Source organism: Leuciscus leuciscus (genome assembly GCF_965113295.1).
Source record: "Leuciscus leuciscus genome assembly, chromosome: 3".
In the NCBI taxonomy this organism is placed as follows: domain Eukaryota; kingdom Metazoa; phylum Chordata; class Actinopteri; order Cypriniformes; family Leuciscidae; genus Leuciscus; species Leuciscus leuciscus.
In genome coordinates, this window is record NC_138727.1 from 16323879 (window position 1) to 16341531 (window position 17653).

Consider the following 17653-nt stretch of genomic DNA (forward strand, 5'->3'; position numbering starts at 1 on the left):
CTAGTAGATTGAGTCATCGACACCCCAAAGCTTCCATAGACATACATTTCTTTGTGGGTTTATCCTTTTTCTCGGTAAATGTTTAAATGTTTGATGATCATGTTAGCTTACAATGTGTGTAAGCAACTTCTATCCGCTCCTTCTGGTTTACGCGGATCTTCACTTGGTTTTTGGATCCCGAGATGTAATATTAATAGACATAATAAATATAATAGACATAATATTGCCCCCTACAGAATAACAGTGAAAACACGGATTGCCGGAAAAACTCGTCAATGTCGGGGAAGCGTTGTGTTATGATGGAAAAACTCATCAATGGTGGGGAAAAAATTAAGGTGCGGTTAAATTTACAATTGGTTGGAGGAATTTTGCAGACAAAATCCAGTAATTCCAATAGGAATCTGCATGATTGGGAGTTTCGTGTGGCGGTGAAAAAGTTCACCATGTAGATTTCACTCTTGCCACACTGACCATGCTTTACACAGAGTCCTAACTAGATGCGATGAAGCAACAAGAAATAAAGGCTATAATCTGAGTTTTAGACAACGAGCTAAATTTGCACATAAACAGTCTTATTAAAGTTCTTATATGTTATATGTTTGCTTACATATCATGAATGTATGAGTACAAGATCCATACAGATTTCCATACAGATGAAGGCAATAAATTGCATTTTTACTAGACATTGTGTATTTTTGATCTGTATTGTCATTATTTTTCTGATATTTTACAAACATGATGGTGAATTCTTGCATTACGGGCTATAACATTTTATGCTTGTCTGAGTTCATATTTTAAGAATTGGTGTCCCTTTAATTAATGAGTTGGAACTTTAATTGAACAGGGAGTTAAATTGGAATTTGAATAGGAATTAAAGTAAGTAGAGTATAAAGGCCTTTAAACCCTTCAAAATTAAAACCTTATTTTGCTTTCAGACAAGGCTTTCAACGTTCTTTTGACAAGAGACTTCCTTTTCTAGTTAAAAATGAGGTAACACTTTATTTTGATGGTCCCTTTTGAACATTCTGTTGACTATAAGTAGCTTTGTAACTACATGTCAATTAATCTCTCTGATTAGAGTATTAGTTGACTGTCTGCTTAATATCTGCTAACTCTTTATTGTGATGCTCCCCTAACAGACATTCTACTGACTTTAAGTAACTTTGCAAGTACAGTACATATCAGCTTATTCTAACCCTAACCCTACCAGTCTACTAATACTCTACTAACACTCTAATGAGAGTAAGTAGACATGTAGGTGCAACGTTTCTTATTATCAACAGAATTGTGTTAAAGGGACCATCAAAATAAACCAAAACCAAAAAGGTCACAATGCAGTTACATCAATTTCTTTGAATTACAGGTCATTTTAATTCTACTTCTTATAATTAAAATTCCAATATTTTTCTTATTGTGCAATTTAAATTCAAGTCTCATGAAAGCAAGTATCAGAGGAATCTTGAAGTGCAAGAAAACACTAACGCTCCAGGCATAATCACGTTCCACATAGTTGTACAATAAACGTCAAATATGTTTTCATTGGCTGTTAATGTGCCATGTAGCACAGCATTTTCACTTTAAAGGGTTAGTTCACCCAAAAATGAAAATTCTGTCAGTAATTACTCACCCTCATGTTGTTCCAACCACGTAAGACCTTCGTTCATCTTCGGAACACAAATTAAGATATTTTTGATGAAAAACACAGACGCGACGCGCAAAAACACTACGTGAACCCACTAGAGGCCCAGAGAGAAGGAAATGAATAGTGGAATAAAGTCGTTATTTTTGTTTGTTTTTGCGCACAAAAAGTATTCTCGTCGCTTGATATACTTAAGATTGAGCCACTGTAGTCACTTGGACTATATTAACGATCTCTTTAATAACTTTTCTGGGACAGCAAGTTTGGGCCACCTAGCAGCCTATGGAGAAGTAATCAGCTCTCAGATTTCATCAAAAATATCTTAATTTGTGTTCCGAAGATGAACGAAGGTCTTACGCGGTTGGAACAACATGAGGGTGAGTAATTACTGACAGAATTTTCATTTTTGGGTGAACTAACCCTTTAATGTGCTCATGGTATTAGAGCTATCTAAGTGTTATAATAACTGTGAAATGTCCCATCTGGTGAGGTGCAGGTCAGTACCTGGTAAGGGGGTGGTGTGGAGACTGCAGGCATGACCGCTGCACTGGCCGAGGCAGCTGTGGGGTCATGCTGGAGGGCCAAAGGGTTTATCAGGTGCTCCACTGGGTGCATCTTTCCTTCCTCCATTAACTTATTTGCTGGAGCAGCAGAAAACACAGTAGGGTACTGGGCACCAAGTCCTGGAAGAGCCACTACGCACACACACGTTCAATTAGAACAATGACAAAAAATATGGAGAATGTATGGTTTAAATGAGCACATATTGTAAATCACTATGTAACATATGTAAAAATGCAGGTAAGTGAAAGAAAAGTCAGAAAGTGCAAGAATGATAAAGGGTAAATGCAGGAAAAAGACTGAGACTTGCACAACCTGTCCTCATTTACAACAAGTGTATGACTCAGCTTAAGATTAGCGATAAAAAAAACACACCCACACGCAGCCACGTACACATTGTCTTTCACACACACACACACACATTGTTTCCATGCACAAAAACTCTTTTCATTCCCCAAGTTAATTCAGACTTAGGATCAGTAGGTTTAGTTGACGTCACAATACTCCAGTCAGGAGTTTACTGATCTCAGATCAGAATTCTGCAGGATCAGTTAATTTCGACAGAGCAGCTGATTAGTAAGAAAATAAAGAACCTTGAACTCAATGCCCAAACAAATAAACTCAAATACTCTCAAAGTATTTTTATTGATGGCTTAGTTCTCTGGACTGTTTGATCCTATTGTCCTTAATAATTGTCTTTTCAAATGACTGTATGTTGATTTTATCAGGAGGTATATAACATTTTGAGAGTTTTTGTGCATTGTTTGAACATTGTGTATATAATTGAAAAAAGTGAAGCTTTTAAGCAAAAAAAATAAAATAATCAAAAGCCTGCTTACTGGGGTAAGCAGTGACAGCCATGGCAGCTGTCATAATAAAAGGAAGTTGGTGTTCCTCTCCAGACCAGTAGGGGCAGTAAAGTGTCTTACAGATGTATCTCTACATTTTGTTGAATAACTCCAATTTAATTGACTGTGATTTTTTTTAAGCGAAAGAGTTGAATGTGAAACTTACTGGTGGCTCAATTTCAGTAATAACATTTATAAATAATCCATAAACCTTTTTTATAAATGAAAACAGTTTCTGTTTCCAGATCGTTTTAGATTCTGCCTCCACTGGATGGACAAGAGCACAACTAGAGTTAAATTCTGTATGTATGTGGTTTAATTTCACACTGACTTGTGCCAGGCTTCATGCCCACTTGGTTCACAGCTGTCAGCTCTAGATTGGGCATGATCTCGTAAGGTTTGTCCATCAATTTGGGTTTTCCTTCATGGTAGCGGCTGTATATGCCTCGGCCAGCTGAATAGCCACCAAGGTATGAGCCGCGGGGCCCTGGGCCCCTATTACCGGCCCCAGCACGACCACGACCTCTTACAGTACCTGCTTGAGATACAAATGAAAGGAGGTGCTGTTCAGCTACAGAGCCACAAGGAGGCACATACCTATATAAAATTACTGGTAACCCCAGTGCTTAAGGTTGAGCAGACATTTAAAATAAAGTAATAAGCTTTCTATTAAGATTCTATATATTTGCTAAAAGGTTTGCTCGCATGGGGTGACTTCATGATCAAGATATGGGTGTGGCTACACATAAGGCGTAGATTAGGCACTATCACTTTTCAGCATTCTAATTCATATTGCTGTCAGTGTGAACACCGCTTTGTAATCTCCTTCTGTTCTTTGAGATGGGAGAGGTGCTTGAGTAAAGTTGAAATGAAAAGTAAAGATAAAGTTTTGTTTTCATATAATCAGATGATGGATGAGGAAATATGTCTCGGATTGAATATGCAATCACAAGTCTCAATTGCTACCCAACCCAAAACCACAAGCATTTATAATTGATGATTATGGGTTAGGAAATGTAATAATACCAGATTCCCATCATTAGTTTCAGTATCATACTTATTGTGGATCTCAGCTCTTCAGCCCAAAACAATTTTAAAGTGCATGCCATCTAGTGGCCATACTAAATATGTGATTAGCAACAAACAGGACAGAGCTTTTTGTTTGGAAAATTGTCTTTTAAAGCAGTCGTTCTCAACTGGTTTTGTTTCTGGATTTTATATTGGATATCAAATAGCAGTTACAGTACCAAACTTGTTTATCGTAGAAAAGTAAACAAATTTCCTTATATCACCATGAACTAATACGCAACATTATTAACATGACAATCTCTTGGAAGTCAATAACTGAAATACATTTTTGTCAAACCAAACCATTTTTATCTTCATTACATTTAAGTTGAAGTATGAGTACTGTATTGAGTCAAAACACACTTGATAAAAGCATAATGTTCCACTTTTAAATGTACATAAGTGTTAAATATGGCTTGGTAGCTCAGAACGGTGGACAGAAATATAGATCATTCTCTTAGAAATGTAATTGAGTAAGCAAATGTAATCGCTGTCACAAACTCCCCCCAAAATATGTAAATGGTAATTAAGTATAATTATTTAAGTACTTTAAAACCCTGAATGCAATCTGTTTTTTGTTTTATTTACCTTGCGTAGTTCATGGGTTTTGATTTTTATGGTTTCTAGCATTGTTTTTCTCCAACCGGTTGAGAACCACTATTTTAAAGGATGAGACTTATGAAAGCTCTGGGTTAAAGGGGACATTATTTTCATATTCATTGTAATGCATCCCCTACATTTGTTTGTACAGATCAACTCTGGTTACTTGTGTGAATATGGACTGTTATGCAAGAGAGAGTTGGAAAACAATCTAGTTTCCCAAATATATTCAATAGCATGACACTTAAGGTCGTCAAGAAAAAGCAATTGTTAGCAATGTTTTCAGTTAATTTTGATTTCATCAAATGGTATTGCATTTCTTGAGTTCATAAAGTTATTGATCTTAGAGAATAAAGAGAGAGAATGAGTTCTCCAACCTTTGATGAAGTAGTCTCGGTTGGGTCCAATGAGTGTGCTGTATGGATAGCCGTAATAGGCGAGTGTATATGGATCACACTGATACACAAAACTTTGTTGGGGATTTTCGGGAGTTGTCGCAGGCGCTGTTCCCTTCGATGCTTTCTGATAGCGAGTGTACTGCTCCTTATCCACAGGCTTGGCCAGGGTCACTTCGATTCGGGAACCTTCGATCTCTGTGCCGTTCAGGTTGTCCATTGCAACCACAGCATCTTCTCGACTGGCGAAGTGAACAAAGGCGTAGTCTCGGATTTTTTTGACACGTTCCACACAGCCAGGGTTGTACTGGCCAAAGGTTTGGCGTAGAGTCTCCTCACTGGTCTCTATCATCAGGTTCCGAACATACAGAATTTTCACTGTTTCCATGACGTCCTCGTCAACATCAATCTCAGGTTCTGCCCAGTCAACTGCAATCTGGTGACCCCACAGCTGGATACACACAGATAGAGAAACCGAACAACATATACACACAAATAAGTAAGGCAGGAGTACTAAATGTCATAGAAAGATTGAATGAATAGTTTGCCCCCAAATTTCTGCCATTATTTATTTATCCTCATGTCATTCCAAACCCCTATGCTGTTATATCCCCCCAACCAAAAGGAACACACTTTTAAAAGATCTTCACACATCTATTTTCCAATGCAACAACAGTATATCTGTAAAGCTTCAAAAAGCACAACATGATAAAAGCACCATAAGAGCAGTAGATATGACTTGTGAGTAAAGTCTTCTGAAGCCATGTGATGAACAAAGCAAAACTATAGCCACTAATAAAAATCTCTTCTACCAAAACACTGCGACCAAATCACTGAATCCAATCAGTGAAGCAGTGAGTCAGTGAACTCAGAATCGGATCAGTCCTATTTGTTATGTACGATTTTTTTTTTGTGGATTTGACTGAGTCTAAACTCAATGACTCATTGATTCGGTCTTAAGTTAAAAGCTCACTGGGTAAGAGAATTATTAGTGAAAAATAAATAAAATGTATCATATGGCTTCAGAAGACGTAGAATAGAGCACACGAGTCATATGGAATACTTTTATAATGCTTTATGTCTTGTTTTAGAGCTTAGCAGATATGGTCTATGACTTTTGTTGTATGGAAAACAGCTGATAAATTCCTTTGATCCCAATGAAAAATGGTGTTAACCTGAATTCGTCCTGGCATGAGCTTTCTTCTGGCCATAGCAGCAGCCCGGTGAGACTCATACTCTACAAAGGCAAAGCCACGATTCTTCATCTTATCCGCAGCACTCGCGTACACGATCACATCCAGCACCCCCTCTGTCACCTTGGAAACTTCCTCCAGGATCTCCTCACGTTTCTTGGTTTTTGGGATTCCGCCAATGAAGAGGCGGCAGTTATCTACACTACAGCACACACCTAGCAACCTTCCTGGACGAATTTCGAAGTTATTGAGATCACGAACCGCTCGCTTGGCCTCATGCTTCTGCGTGTACATGACGAATGCGTAACCACGGTTCTTCCCATCAAAGTCCATCATAAGGCGCATCTCGTAGATCCGTCCAACAGTCTCGAATACTGGCACCAGCTCGTCTTCGTAAACGTCACGTGGGATTTTACCTACAAAGATTTCACAGCCACGTGGGGGCGAGGTACCTTGCCAGCCAGGTGGTGGGCCGTATTTGCGCTGTCCGTTTTCTTGCACCATTCCGTAGCCTGACCGCTCCATCAAGGCCACAAGTGCAGCTTCATTTGGGGCCCCGGCCACTCCTTCTGGGACAGAGCAGTGATGCTGTGGATGCCCAGAGGAGGCTTTAGAAGAGGAGGGAGGGCTAGGGTTACTCATGGCAACGGCAGAGGCGGAGTCTTCTGCTGTCATTCTGAAATAAGCATCCAATCAGGATTGGAGTCTAAAAAGACATGGAAAATTCATCCGGTTAGTGTATTTTGTACTGAAAACAAACAATGAGCATCACTAAATAATTAGCTTATAAATCCATAAACAATACAATTTCAATCACTTTTAATTTAAGTAGATGTTTATATTAACACTGGAATCCCAGTGCCTGATATTAATTTGGGATGTACCAATATAACAATTATGGTCAATAGCTTAAATATTTCCATGTTATGGCTGATATATAGCCAGTATTGAAATTGAAATGTTTTTGACCAAAAAATTATTTTATAATACCAAAATATTATTTTAAATGCTACTGGTGGATGATGTACCATATGGAAATTTGATATACATTTTGAGATTTGCCATTGCATTTAACAACATTCTTATAAACTATGAATGTTTTTTAAATTAACTTTAAGTGAGCATTAGATGATGGCAAAGGTAACAGAAGGAAATAAGCATCTATAATTAAATATCAAATATCACTCAATAAATTAAAGAAAATCTCATGAATATATTTTATTATTAATCATTACTGTACAAATTACTGTACAAATTACTGTAAAAAAAAAAATTCATGATTTGTCATCACAATATTTTTAGATAAGTTATTTTAGAGATAAGTTACTTCGATAAGTTGTGTGGTTCAGAAAACATAATATTTTGAGCTTCTGCTGATTAAACCAATCTCCATTGTATTAACTCAAATTTTCAGTTTCAATGAACTCAAAATTTTAAGGCAACTGGGTTACTTACATTTTTAAGTTAAACCAATAATATTTTTTTACAGTGTATAAGTCCTATTTTCTAAAACACACACATATACACACATAAAACGTAAATCCTCTTCTACACATAAAGCTGCCTAATAAACCTCACTAAGCCGCATCTACATTCTTCAGCATGGAATAAATCTCCAGAATGTCCAAATCCTACAGTCCAAAATTTTCCATAAGCAGAACGCAGACGCATGGAAGTAAACTACAAAATCTTAGACAAAGAAATTGTGTTTGATATAAAGAAACTACTTTCTTTTTTTTTTCTTTCTTTTTTTTTGAAAGTAGTATGTTTCTTGCATAATAAAACATTATATACTGTATATGAAATCACACTGTTTAGCTGTTAGTTGGCTCTGGTTAGCCGGACCTTGATGCCGCTTCGAGGGTAGGGTAGTTAGGTTGCTTAGCAATGAAACCATGGTTACACACGCAGAGCACGCTGACCCACACACTGCTTATCCGCACACAACTAAGTTCACACAACTCACACAGCACACAAACACAACTAAGAGGACATTAAGCAACAACAAAGGTGTAAAGGTTATTAATTAGTCATTTACTCCAGGAATAAAGTTCAAATAAATTAACAATTACAACACGCACCGTGCTTAAGTTGGTACCTGGTGTTTTCATGATGAGTTCAAGAGGCTCGCTGAAGGAGCATGTGACTGTGAGGTTGGAATAACAGGCAACTCAGCAGTACTAAACCAAAGCTCTCTCTCTCACACACACACACACATCCACAAACACTTCCTCATTCACATGCTTACACACACATATACTGAAAATCAGAACATGTGTGGCTCAAGGCCAAGCTGAAACAGGAAGAAAAGCAGACTGACTAATCAAAAGACAAGAGGACCAGGAAGACCAACCAATAACAGATATTTAAAGAATACATCTGTAGATGTAGCGTTTCAATGATCACTTTAAATGAGGAGACAACAACACCAAGAGAGAGTCCAACAGCTATTATAGCCTGAAATTTAAGGGTTGGTTTAATTCAACTTAAATAATAGTACAAAAAAACATGTCAAGAATATGAACAATAAAAAAATGCTAATTCTGCAGGACAAATAAAATAAAAAAAATCCATAAAATATGCTGCCTCTAAATGCCCAACTGGTTGTCAGTTTGTATTAAATTGGGGATAGACTGCATAGTGGAAGTGGGGTCAATGGAAGTGTGCAAATGACAATGAAAGACGATTCAGCAGAAATCAGGAGGAAGGAGAGGTCAAGAGAGAGAAGAAAAAATGGATTTCTGCTATTGTTATGACACTGAACAAGTAAAGAAAGAAAAAATGCATAAAAAAAAAGTGACAAAAATATGCGAGTAAATATGACAAAAATAGTGTGATAAAAAAAGCTATTAATTATGCCCCCTAAACGCAGTTACAGGCAACGTTTTAAAGGCTATTCAAAAACGCTGATCTCAAGACACTTTTTAAAAAAACGTTTAACTGGTTTTAACTTGATACCCCGTTATAAAAACCTGTTCATGAGCGAGACTCTACAAAAGATAAGAGACACAAGTGAAACTTGTCCAAAGACGTCAGTCGCATAAAACATTGGAAAAGCAGTGCAGAATGTGAAACGTCTGTGTGCCTCTCCAAAAACTCTAACAGAGAGCAGGCAGCACAGAATGAGTTCCCAGCTAGAACAGGGAATGTTCTCAGAACGTTATGAACAAACGTTCTTCCAGCAACATTAATAGAAAGTTAATCAAGTCTTTAATAACTTTCTCAAATGTATACATCATTCATGGAACGTTATTCTGAAACATTTTAGTTGGATGTTCATCTAACTTTTTTTAAACGTTACTACTTCCTAGTTTGAGATGGTTTAGAGAACATTCAAAAGAAACGTTCCCAAAATGTTTGCAAAAATCAAATTGAACATTCCCTTAATTAACGTTTTCTCTAATGTTCACAAAACCAAGAAAAAAAAAAAACCTTGACATTTTGATTGTTCAGAGAACATTCAGAAATAATGTTTTCCTAACTTGATAAGAATGTTAGCAAAACGTTCTTAGATTTATTTTATTTTATTTTTAGCTTGGAAATTCATATGTGACACGTTTATGTTCTCATGAAAACTGGGCTGTTTTTACCTTGACACGCTATCTTAACAACACGGCGCTTATGCATCAGCTTGACTGCAAAATGGAGTGCAGGTATAGGCTTTTCATTTGGGGTTTTGCTCAGCAAATAGGGGATATAGGGGCAAGTTGTCACACTTTTTAGGTCTATATTTTAAAGTCAATTTCTGTATGTACATACCTTAAAGTCTTGATAATATATTTAAATTTGTATAAATGTTTTAAACATTTACAATATAGCCCAGGATGAAAAAAAAGAGATACAGTTCATATAGGTGTGTTGTTGTCCCAATAGCAGTTCACCTTGACACACTACAGTATATGGGTTATCAATTCTGTACTTAAAACAGTAGAGCATGGCACTAACAATGGCAAGGTCTTGAGTTCGATTGCCCTGGAAGCCATAACATTTTTGCATTTGATAATAATGTCTGCTGAAAACAAAATGTACAATAAAACCTTTCATTAAACAGTATATCATTTTAAGGTAAATCACTAGAGACACGAAGAAGCATCTTTTAGGCCCTCGTGTGTTTCTGGAAGTGAGACTTTGTGGATGTTTCCTTGTTCCGTACAGATGTACTGAAAACAGCAGGAAGTGAGAATCAGTGGCAAAAGAGAGAAAATGAACGATTGAGGGGGTAGAAAAAGATTACTCATTTTCCAGCCATCATTAGGTCTCCATATCTCATTGTACCTGCCTGGCAATGGTTGACCTTTATATATGTGTGTGTGCGTGTGTGCGTACACACACTTGGTGCAAGGAAACCTGAGGCAGCAGCAGGTGGATGATTAACCAACACAAATCACTAGCTGCACACACAGACAAAACGAATTTACACACACATACAGAGTGCACTTATTTTAACAAGACATATGGCCCTTTCACACACCCGGCGCAATGCGGCGCGATGCAAGTGTTTTGTGCTAGTTTCAGCCCGACGCAGTTATCATTTTCATGTCCTGCGCCACGTTGTTTAAATAGCAAATGCATTTGCGCTCATCTGTTCGCCCATGACGGTGTGCTGGTCTGAAAACGAGGTGTGTTCAGGCGCATTGTTGGCGCGTTGCTATTTTGAGACAACTGAAATAGACTGTGCCAATATTTATTTATTTTTTCGCGTTAGTAATATGTGCCAATAGGCGGGTCCACAACGCGCGTACACTCTGCTTATTACACACACAGGGACGCACAGCAGCTCACAAACATGCCAAATATTAAAATAAAATGATTACAATGTAAAAGATTAATATTGTGTACATAAAGATATGGTGGAATCTGGCTTGTCCCGTAGATGGTCTGCTCGCGCGCTTTAACCTCGCGCACAAGCAGATCCGTTTGCGCTCTGGAGACGCGTTCAGTCTTTCCGCTTGCAAATTCCGCCATTTAAATAGCAATCCACCAGCGAGCGCAACTGGCTTTTAAAGGGAATGGGAGATGAGACTCTAATTGTTTTAGTGTACGTTATGCCCAAAACACACCCATTACTCATTAAGAGAATAGAGACAACCCTTTAAGACCATGCGCCAGGCACACCGAACATTTTTCCCGTCGTTAAACTAGCAAAAGTGTATTCAGACACGCCATAAGTGCACTTGCGCCGTGCGCTTTAGACCATGCGCTTAGATCGTTCAAATAGAGGCCATAGACTAATTATCATAATATTTTTAAAACTTTAAATATTCTCTACCATTTTTCTCTAACAAAACAAAACCAGTAACACTTTACAATAAGTTTCTGTTTTTTAAAATTATTTAACTTCATTAGTTACCATGAACTAACAATGGAAATACACCTAAAGCATATATTTTATCTTGGTTAACTTGAATATTTACTAATATATTTTTGAAATCTAAATATTATTTAATGGACCTGAGTTTACATAAGCTAACTTGCATGTGAATTAACAAGCATTAACAAACATCAATGAATACTGTAAAATATTGCTCATTGTTATGTAATGTTAGTAAATGCATGAATTAAGGTTAACTAATGGGACCTACTGAAAAGTGTTGCCACACAAACTACGTTTGAGAATGAGCTAATGGTATAATATGCTTGGTTTTAAAATTCAAATGCGCCATACTTTCCTTCAAGTGTGTTTTCATTTTGATTAAAATATATGTAATTTAAGCGTATAAAGTTCTTAAATAAATGGCTTGTTACTAAATAACAAGTGATAGAAACAACAAATGATGGCTAAGCGTGTTAATGAAGAAGGGCCATTCGAAAGTGTGAGGGTTTATGTGTGTGTGATCACAAGATAATGGTTTGTTATTATCTAAGATACTGATTGACAGAAATATCTGATCTTTGACTTCTTTAACACACAGGACAATACTTGACAATCAGCACAAATAAACTCACGCACACAGGTACACAGGAACACACACAAGGCTTGTGTGTGCACTGCAGACAGATCAATTAGTATCTCTTGGGTGAAACTCCTTCGATCTCAGTGAAAGAAAAGTGTGAAATGTAGAAGGGTAGAACAATGCACATGCTGGCCTCCCAGAGAAAGAAAACTGTACTGATAGCAAACAAACACACACACACACACACACACACACACACACACACACACACACACCTGCTGAACAGAGTTGGGTCACTGTGGCTTGGAAAATGGATGTGGCAACACTGACATTTTGCATGATGGGAAAAAGTATGGGGAAATAGCGCAGAGAAGAGCCAGTAACAGAGATTTAACTCAAAATTCTTGCTTAAATATAAATCACACATGTGTTTGTACAGTTTGAAAAATTGCAGATAGTAGTGCGGTTACGCAGCTATGGTGTGAATGAATAACAAAGTTGTGATTTTTACTCAGTTGCAAGAGTACATTAGTGCGCATTCAACATAGTAACATATTTCCTTCAGACCTTGAATAAATGTGGGTGTACACACCTGAATCATTATATTATAATGTGTTTTTTAAGATAAAAAGTATATTTTACAAATATCCAGAAGAGTTAATAAATATCTGTTTTTGGGGAGCTGCATCACATGACATTTTACTACCTCCTCAAACATTGCATTTTCATAAAACTGTGAGCAGGGGTTTTATCTTCGATATCACTTCCTGTTTTATATTTTCTGCATGTTTTTGCAAGTTGTTCACACCAGGTGACTTTGATTTAACAGACAAAAGTTTTTCGAATAATAAGCAGTGTAGCAGTTTTTATTGATTATGATTTGAGAATAGTCAAGATAAATAATAACTAACAATTTCATTGTTTTAATGAGACTTTTTCAAAATGCTGCAACCAAGACATTTATATCAGTAACATTTTGTACTTTATTCCCATGAAAAGTATCAAAATAACTTTAAATTGGGAATTTAAAACATGATCATAGAATATGCATATTCAAGTTAAAGCATAATTGCATTTTAAATAATAGATGAGTGTCACGTAATTGACCCATTTGTGTCTGTCTTTCTGTTTATGTGTAGATGCTTGGCAGGTCTTTAGTCATGACAAGGGCTCTTCAAACAATATACACTCCATAGAGCAACCAAGAGAGCAAATAAAAGCCCTCACAGAGACACAAAAGCTCTGCTGGTCTGAGTGTCATGAAGGACTCTCAGGGATAAAAGGTGGCTACAAGACTTTTTTTTTTACCGTGTCTGAATGTTACGGTGTCAGCAAGGTTTAGATTAACTCAGCACCCATACAAGGTGACCATTGCATTAAGACTCAAAGTTTGTTGACTCGCCAACACATAATCTGGGAAGTTAATGTTTATTGCTGAAGAGACTCTTAAAACACCTCACTTTAAGAAACCACTCACATGATGAACAGAAAAGTGCAGAACCTTGTGTTCTTCTCAGTGACTAAGCAAAAACTCTCAATAATTATTAAACCTCATCTCTGACAAACGTCGACCTTTGCGACACTTCATAATCAATGTGCAGATCATTAACATTAACTCTGCTTAAACGAGAATCCACAATTCACTTTAATTTAACAGACTTTACCTAACCAAAACATGATGGCTACCGTAAACCCTAGTGGGAAAACAATAGAGGTTTTTAAATGGCCAGAAATGGCGATATATATACATAAAGGCCTGGTTTCAGGCAGGGCTTAGATTAAGCCAGGATTAGGCCTCAGTTTAATTAGGATATTTAAGTAGCTTTTATAAATGTGCCTTAAAAAACATTACTGGTGTGCATCTTGAGACAAAACAATGGCGCTGACATATTTTAAGATATGCCAGTGCAAGTTGCTTTCAGTTCAGACAGCTCAAACATACATTGTCTGTGAAACCAGCCAAATATCATTTAATTATAGTGAAATCAAATGGACACTTAATATTTAGTCAACTTCAACTTAAAGTTCCCTAAATGTAACTTTCATATTAAGCATAAAATAAGTTATCCAGCAAAAAAGCTGCTGATTGATTTTGAACCTGACACGAGGAAACTACCACTTCCGTTAATCACCCAAGCGGTTAGGCTGAAATGGCCCAATGTGCAATTCATGATGGGATCCCAACAGCTTATGCACTTTATGTCTTCGTGTAGACACAGAACAAACCTCCATGTCACAATAACGATCAATCTAATATACTGAAAGTAACAGAAATTCTAAAATAAAAAATATGGGTGAATTATTGAAACCTATCAAGAACATGTCTAGTATGTCACCCCAAACTCAAAATTAAGCACATTCCAACCCTCCAGTTTTCATTATGTAACAAATCATTGTATTACAGTAATGAGAAAGGATCTAAAGAGAATAACCACTGAGAATAATAATAAAAAAAATGGTATGTGTGTGGTTCTATAATTAAGCTATGTACATGAGCATCTGGATCAGAGGAGGCCACTTAACATTACAATATTTCATAAAGAACACATTATGGTTCCTTCTAAAACAGAACACTGGCGTGGTGTCAAACGATGCCAGACAGAGTGAAAGACATGTGGACATGGTGACCATCATACCCACAACACCATTCTCAATTCCTGTAGTCCTCAGTTTCAATTCTCTATGAAAACAGGCTACAGTAAAACATTTATCCAGTCATTCATTTAAAACACACACAATGATTTTTGTTCACATGACTTAAAAAACTATAGTCAAAAATGCCCAAGCATCATATACTATTATAGTATTTATTAACACTTCTTATTAAATTAATATTTAATAATATTTATTAAATAAGCTTTTATTTTTATATGTGTAGTATTTTAGTTTTTTATAAATATCACTCATTTATATATATTTTTGTAATTGTAAACAAATTTTAGGTGCCAAGACAATATCTCAAATTTTCGTTAAAGTTTTTCATCTAATATTAATTTCAGCTTTACATTCACATTCAATTGTTGACATTTTAGTTAACATAGCAACACTGCTTACAATCAAAAACAAAACAGGGAGGAGGAAGTAGAAAACTTAAAATGATTACGTTTAAGTGAATACACACACAAGCAAACAAATCATCACATATGAATCATTTTGTTTTTGCATACACACACACACACACGCACAGATCCAAGTGGACATATTCCAAATGCACATATACCTGACAATAAACTAAAGCACTTAATTTCACTACACTGCACATAAATGAGCATTGGGATGAACCACACACACACTGATGACATCTTGAGGTTTCTTATCTTGTAGTTTGAACTCTTCACTCCTGCGGTTAATCTACTTACTGCAACACAATGTGACGAGGCCTGATCAAACACAGTCCGCTGATTCAGACACACGCAGCGGATGATCTGCTCAAAATCGCCTCCAGTGAGCACATTTCTGATGTCTCATCACTTTCTCTTGATGATTTTTCTGTGAGAAATCTGCACATGGAGAATCAAGATACCTCTACCACTGACTGAAGAGATACAGGAACCCTTTCTGATAACAGTAACACGCACAGGTCTGGGCCCACCCCAACAGCAAACATAAGACTGAAGAAGTCCAAAGACCAACAACCAACACTGTGACCGCAGTTACATTTTACACTATTTTACGCTCATTTGCATAAACACACAACACTGCTAGTCAAATGATGCTATTTTCATTTCATTTTAATACAATTACTCTTGAATATCTGGTAACAATAAGGTTTAATTGATCAATTAGTTAACATGAACTAAAATGAACAACACTTCTACAGCATTTATGGTAACACTTTAGTTCATGGTCCAATTGTCACTATTAACTAGTTGCTTATTAGCATGCATATTACTAGGATTTTGGCTGTTTATTAGTACTTATAAAGCACATATTAATGCCTAGTTCTGCATGACCATATTCTACATCCCTTATCCTTCCCAATACCTAAACATAACAACAACCTTACTAACTATTAATAAGCAGTAATTAAGAGTTTATTGAGGCAAAAGTCATAGTTAATAGTGAGAATTGGACCCTAATCTAAAGTGTGACCCCATTTATTAATCACTAACATTAGCAAAGATTAATAAACGCTTTAAAATATATTACTCTTTGTTAGTTCATGTTGCTAATGCATTAATCAATGTTAACAAATGAGACCATATTGTAAAATGTCACTAAATATCCTTAACGGGCAAATATATTGTTTTCCTTTATAAAGTTCCCCTGAAGGTCATAATGTCATTACAACATGGACGCTTAAGCAAAGATCAATTGTTTAAATAAGACATCAGCCAGAACTAAAAAAGTGCTCAAACACACACATACTCTAGAATCGCAGCAGTCACAGACACACAGGCATTAAAAAATAAAAAAAACACAGACGTTACCTGTCTTTTCAGGTGAATGAATGTGTGTCCGAGTGGCAGTGTAGCTGATGTGTGTATACTGTGATGTTGTTTCACTCACACACAGTCACACACACACTCAGGCCTTCTGTTTGTCTGGCGTCAGCGGTTACCCTCTTCTCTCTCTCTCGGTCAATCTCTCGCTCTCACACACACAGTCTGTGGGGTAGAGAGGCGGAGTGTGTGATTGGAGGTGCAGTTGGTAAAAGACTGTTTACTCAGTGCATGTTAGGGGTGGGGCAGAGCAAAGGTGCCCCCTCCTACACCTCTCTCCTATATTTCTTTCTTTCTTCCTTTTCCTTGTCACACCCAAGAACCTTTCTCTCCAGTTTTTCTGGAAGCAAACGAGATGTCTGTGCGGGTGCGTGACTGTGTGCGGTGGGCTGTGAATGAGGTTGTCCATTGACTAAGCAAAAGTTCATTACAGGTGGCAAATGACTGAAAACTATTCAGCTTGACCTGGAATCAATTTCCTGAATTCCTGCGTTCAAAAACATTTACATACAAAAAGTTTAAAGCTCAGCAGCCCTCATTGCTCATTCAAACCTGGAAAGGTCTGTGAAATCTTTTCATTCCTGTTCCTAAGAAACAGGTACTCACATGTTACAGTGTGTCTTGTGTTGCTTTAGTTACTTAGATAAGGTGGAAATCATTGATTTCGCAAATGGTTGTGTGTTTGCGTGTGTGTGTGTGTGTGTGTGTGTGTGTGTGTGTGTGTGTGTGTGTGTAACCACCACTAGCCAAATGAAAAAAATTATGAAAAAAAATTGTGCACCCCAAACATAATCTGAAATAGAAACACAGACTATACTTAACGCATTTAACTTTGAAACGTTTTGCGCAAAGAAATTAATTTTACTCGTGAAAATGTTATACAACCTTAAATAAAGAATCTAGTAATGTTAGTTGCTCTTTTATTTTACATGGAGCGGGTCCACACATCGGGCTGCCATTTTGAGATCACATGACAATTACGAGCTGGAAACATTGATTCTCTAGCGACTATC

At 36.8% G+C, this 17653-nt stretch overlaps 1 protein-coding gene across 6 annotated transcripts in view; it reads right to left on the bottom strand.

Moving 5' to 3' along the window:
- Positions 1 to 17653, bottom strand: part of rbm47 (RNA binding motif protein 47) — a 28440-nt gene that overhangs the window by 4271 nt on the left and 6516 nt on the right. The window contains exons 2-6 of one of the 6 annotated variants that reach the window (XM_082165534.1): positions 16629 to 16805; positions 6287 to 7010; positions 5094 to 5562; positions 3380 to 3583; positions 2144 to 2334 (exon numbers count right to left, since the gene is read on the bottom strand). In XM_082165534.1, coding sequence (XP_082021660.1) covers positions 2144 to 2334; positions 3380 to 3583; positions 5094 to 5562; positions 6287 to 6979 — 1557 coding nt within the window. In that variant the 5' untranslated portion in view covers positions 6980 to 7010; positions 16629 to 16805. The other 5 variants (XM_082165530.1, XM_082165532.1, XM_082165533.1 and 2 more) reach the window with 5 other exon arrangements.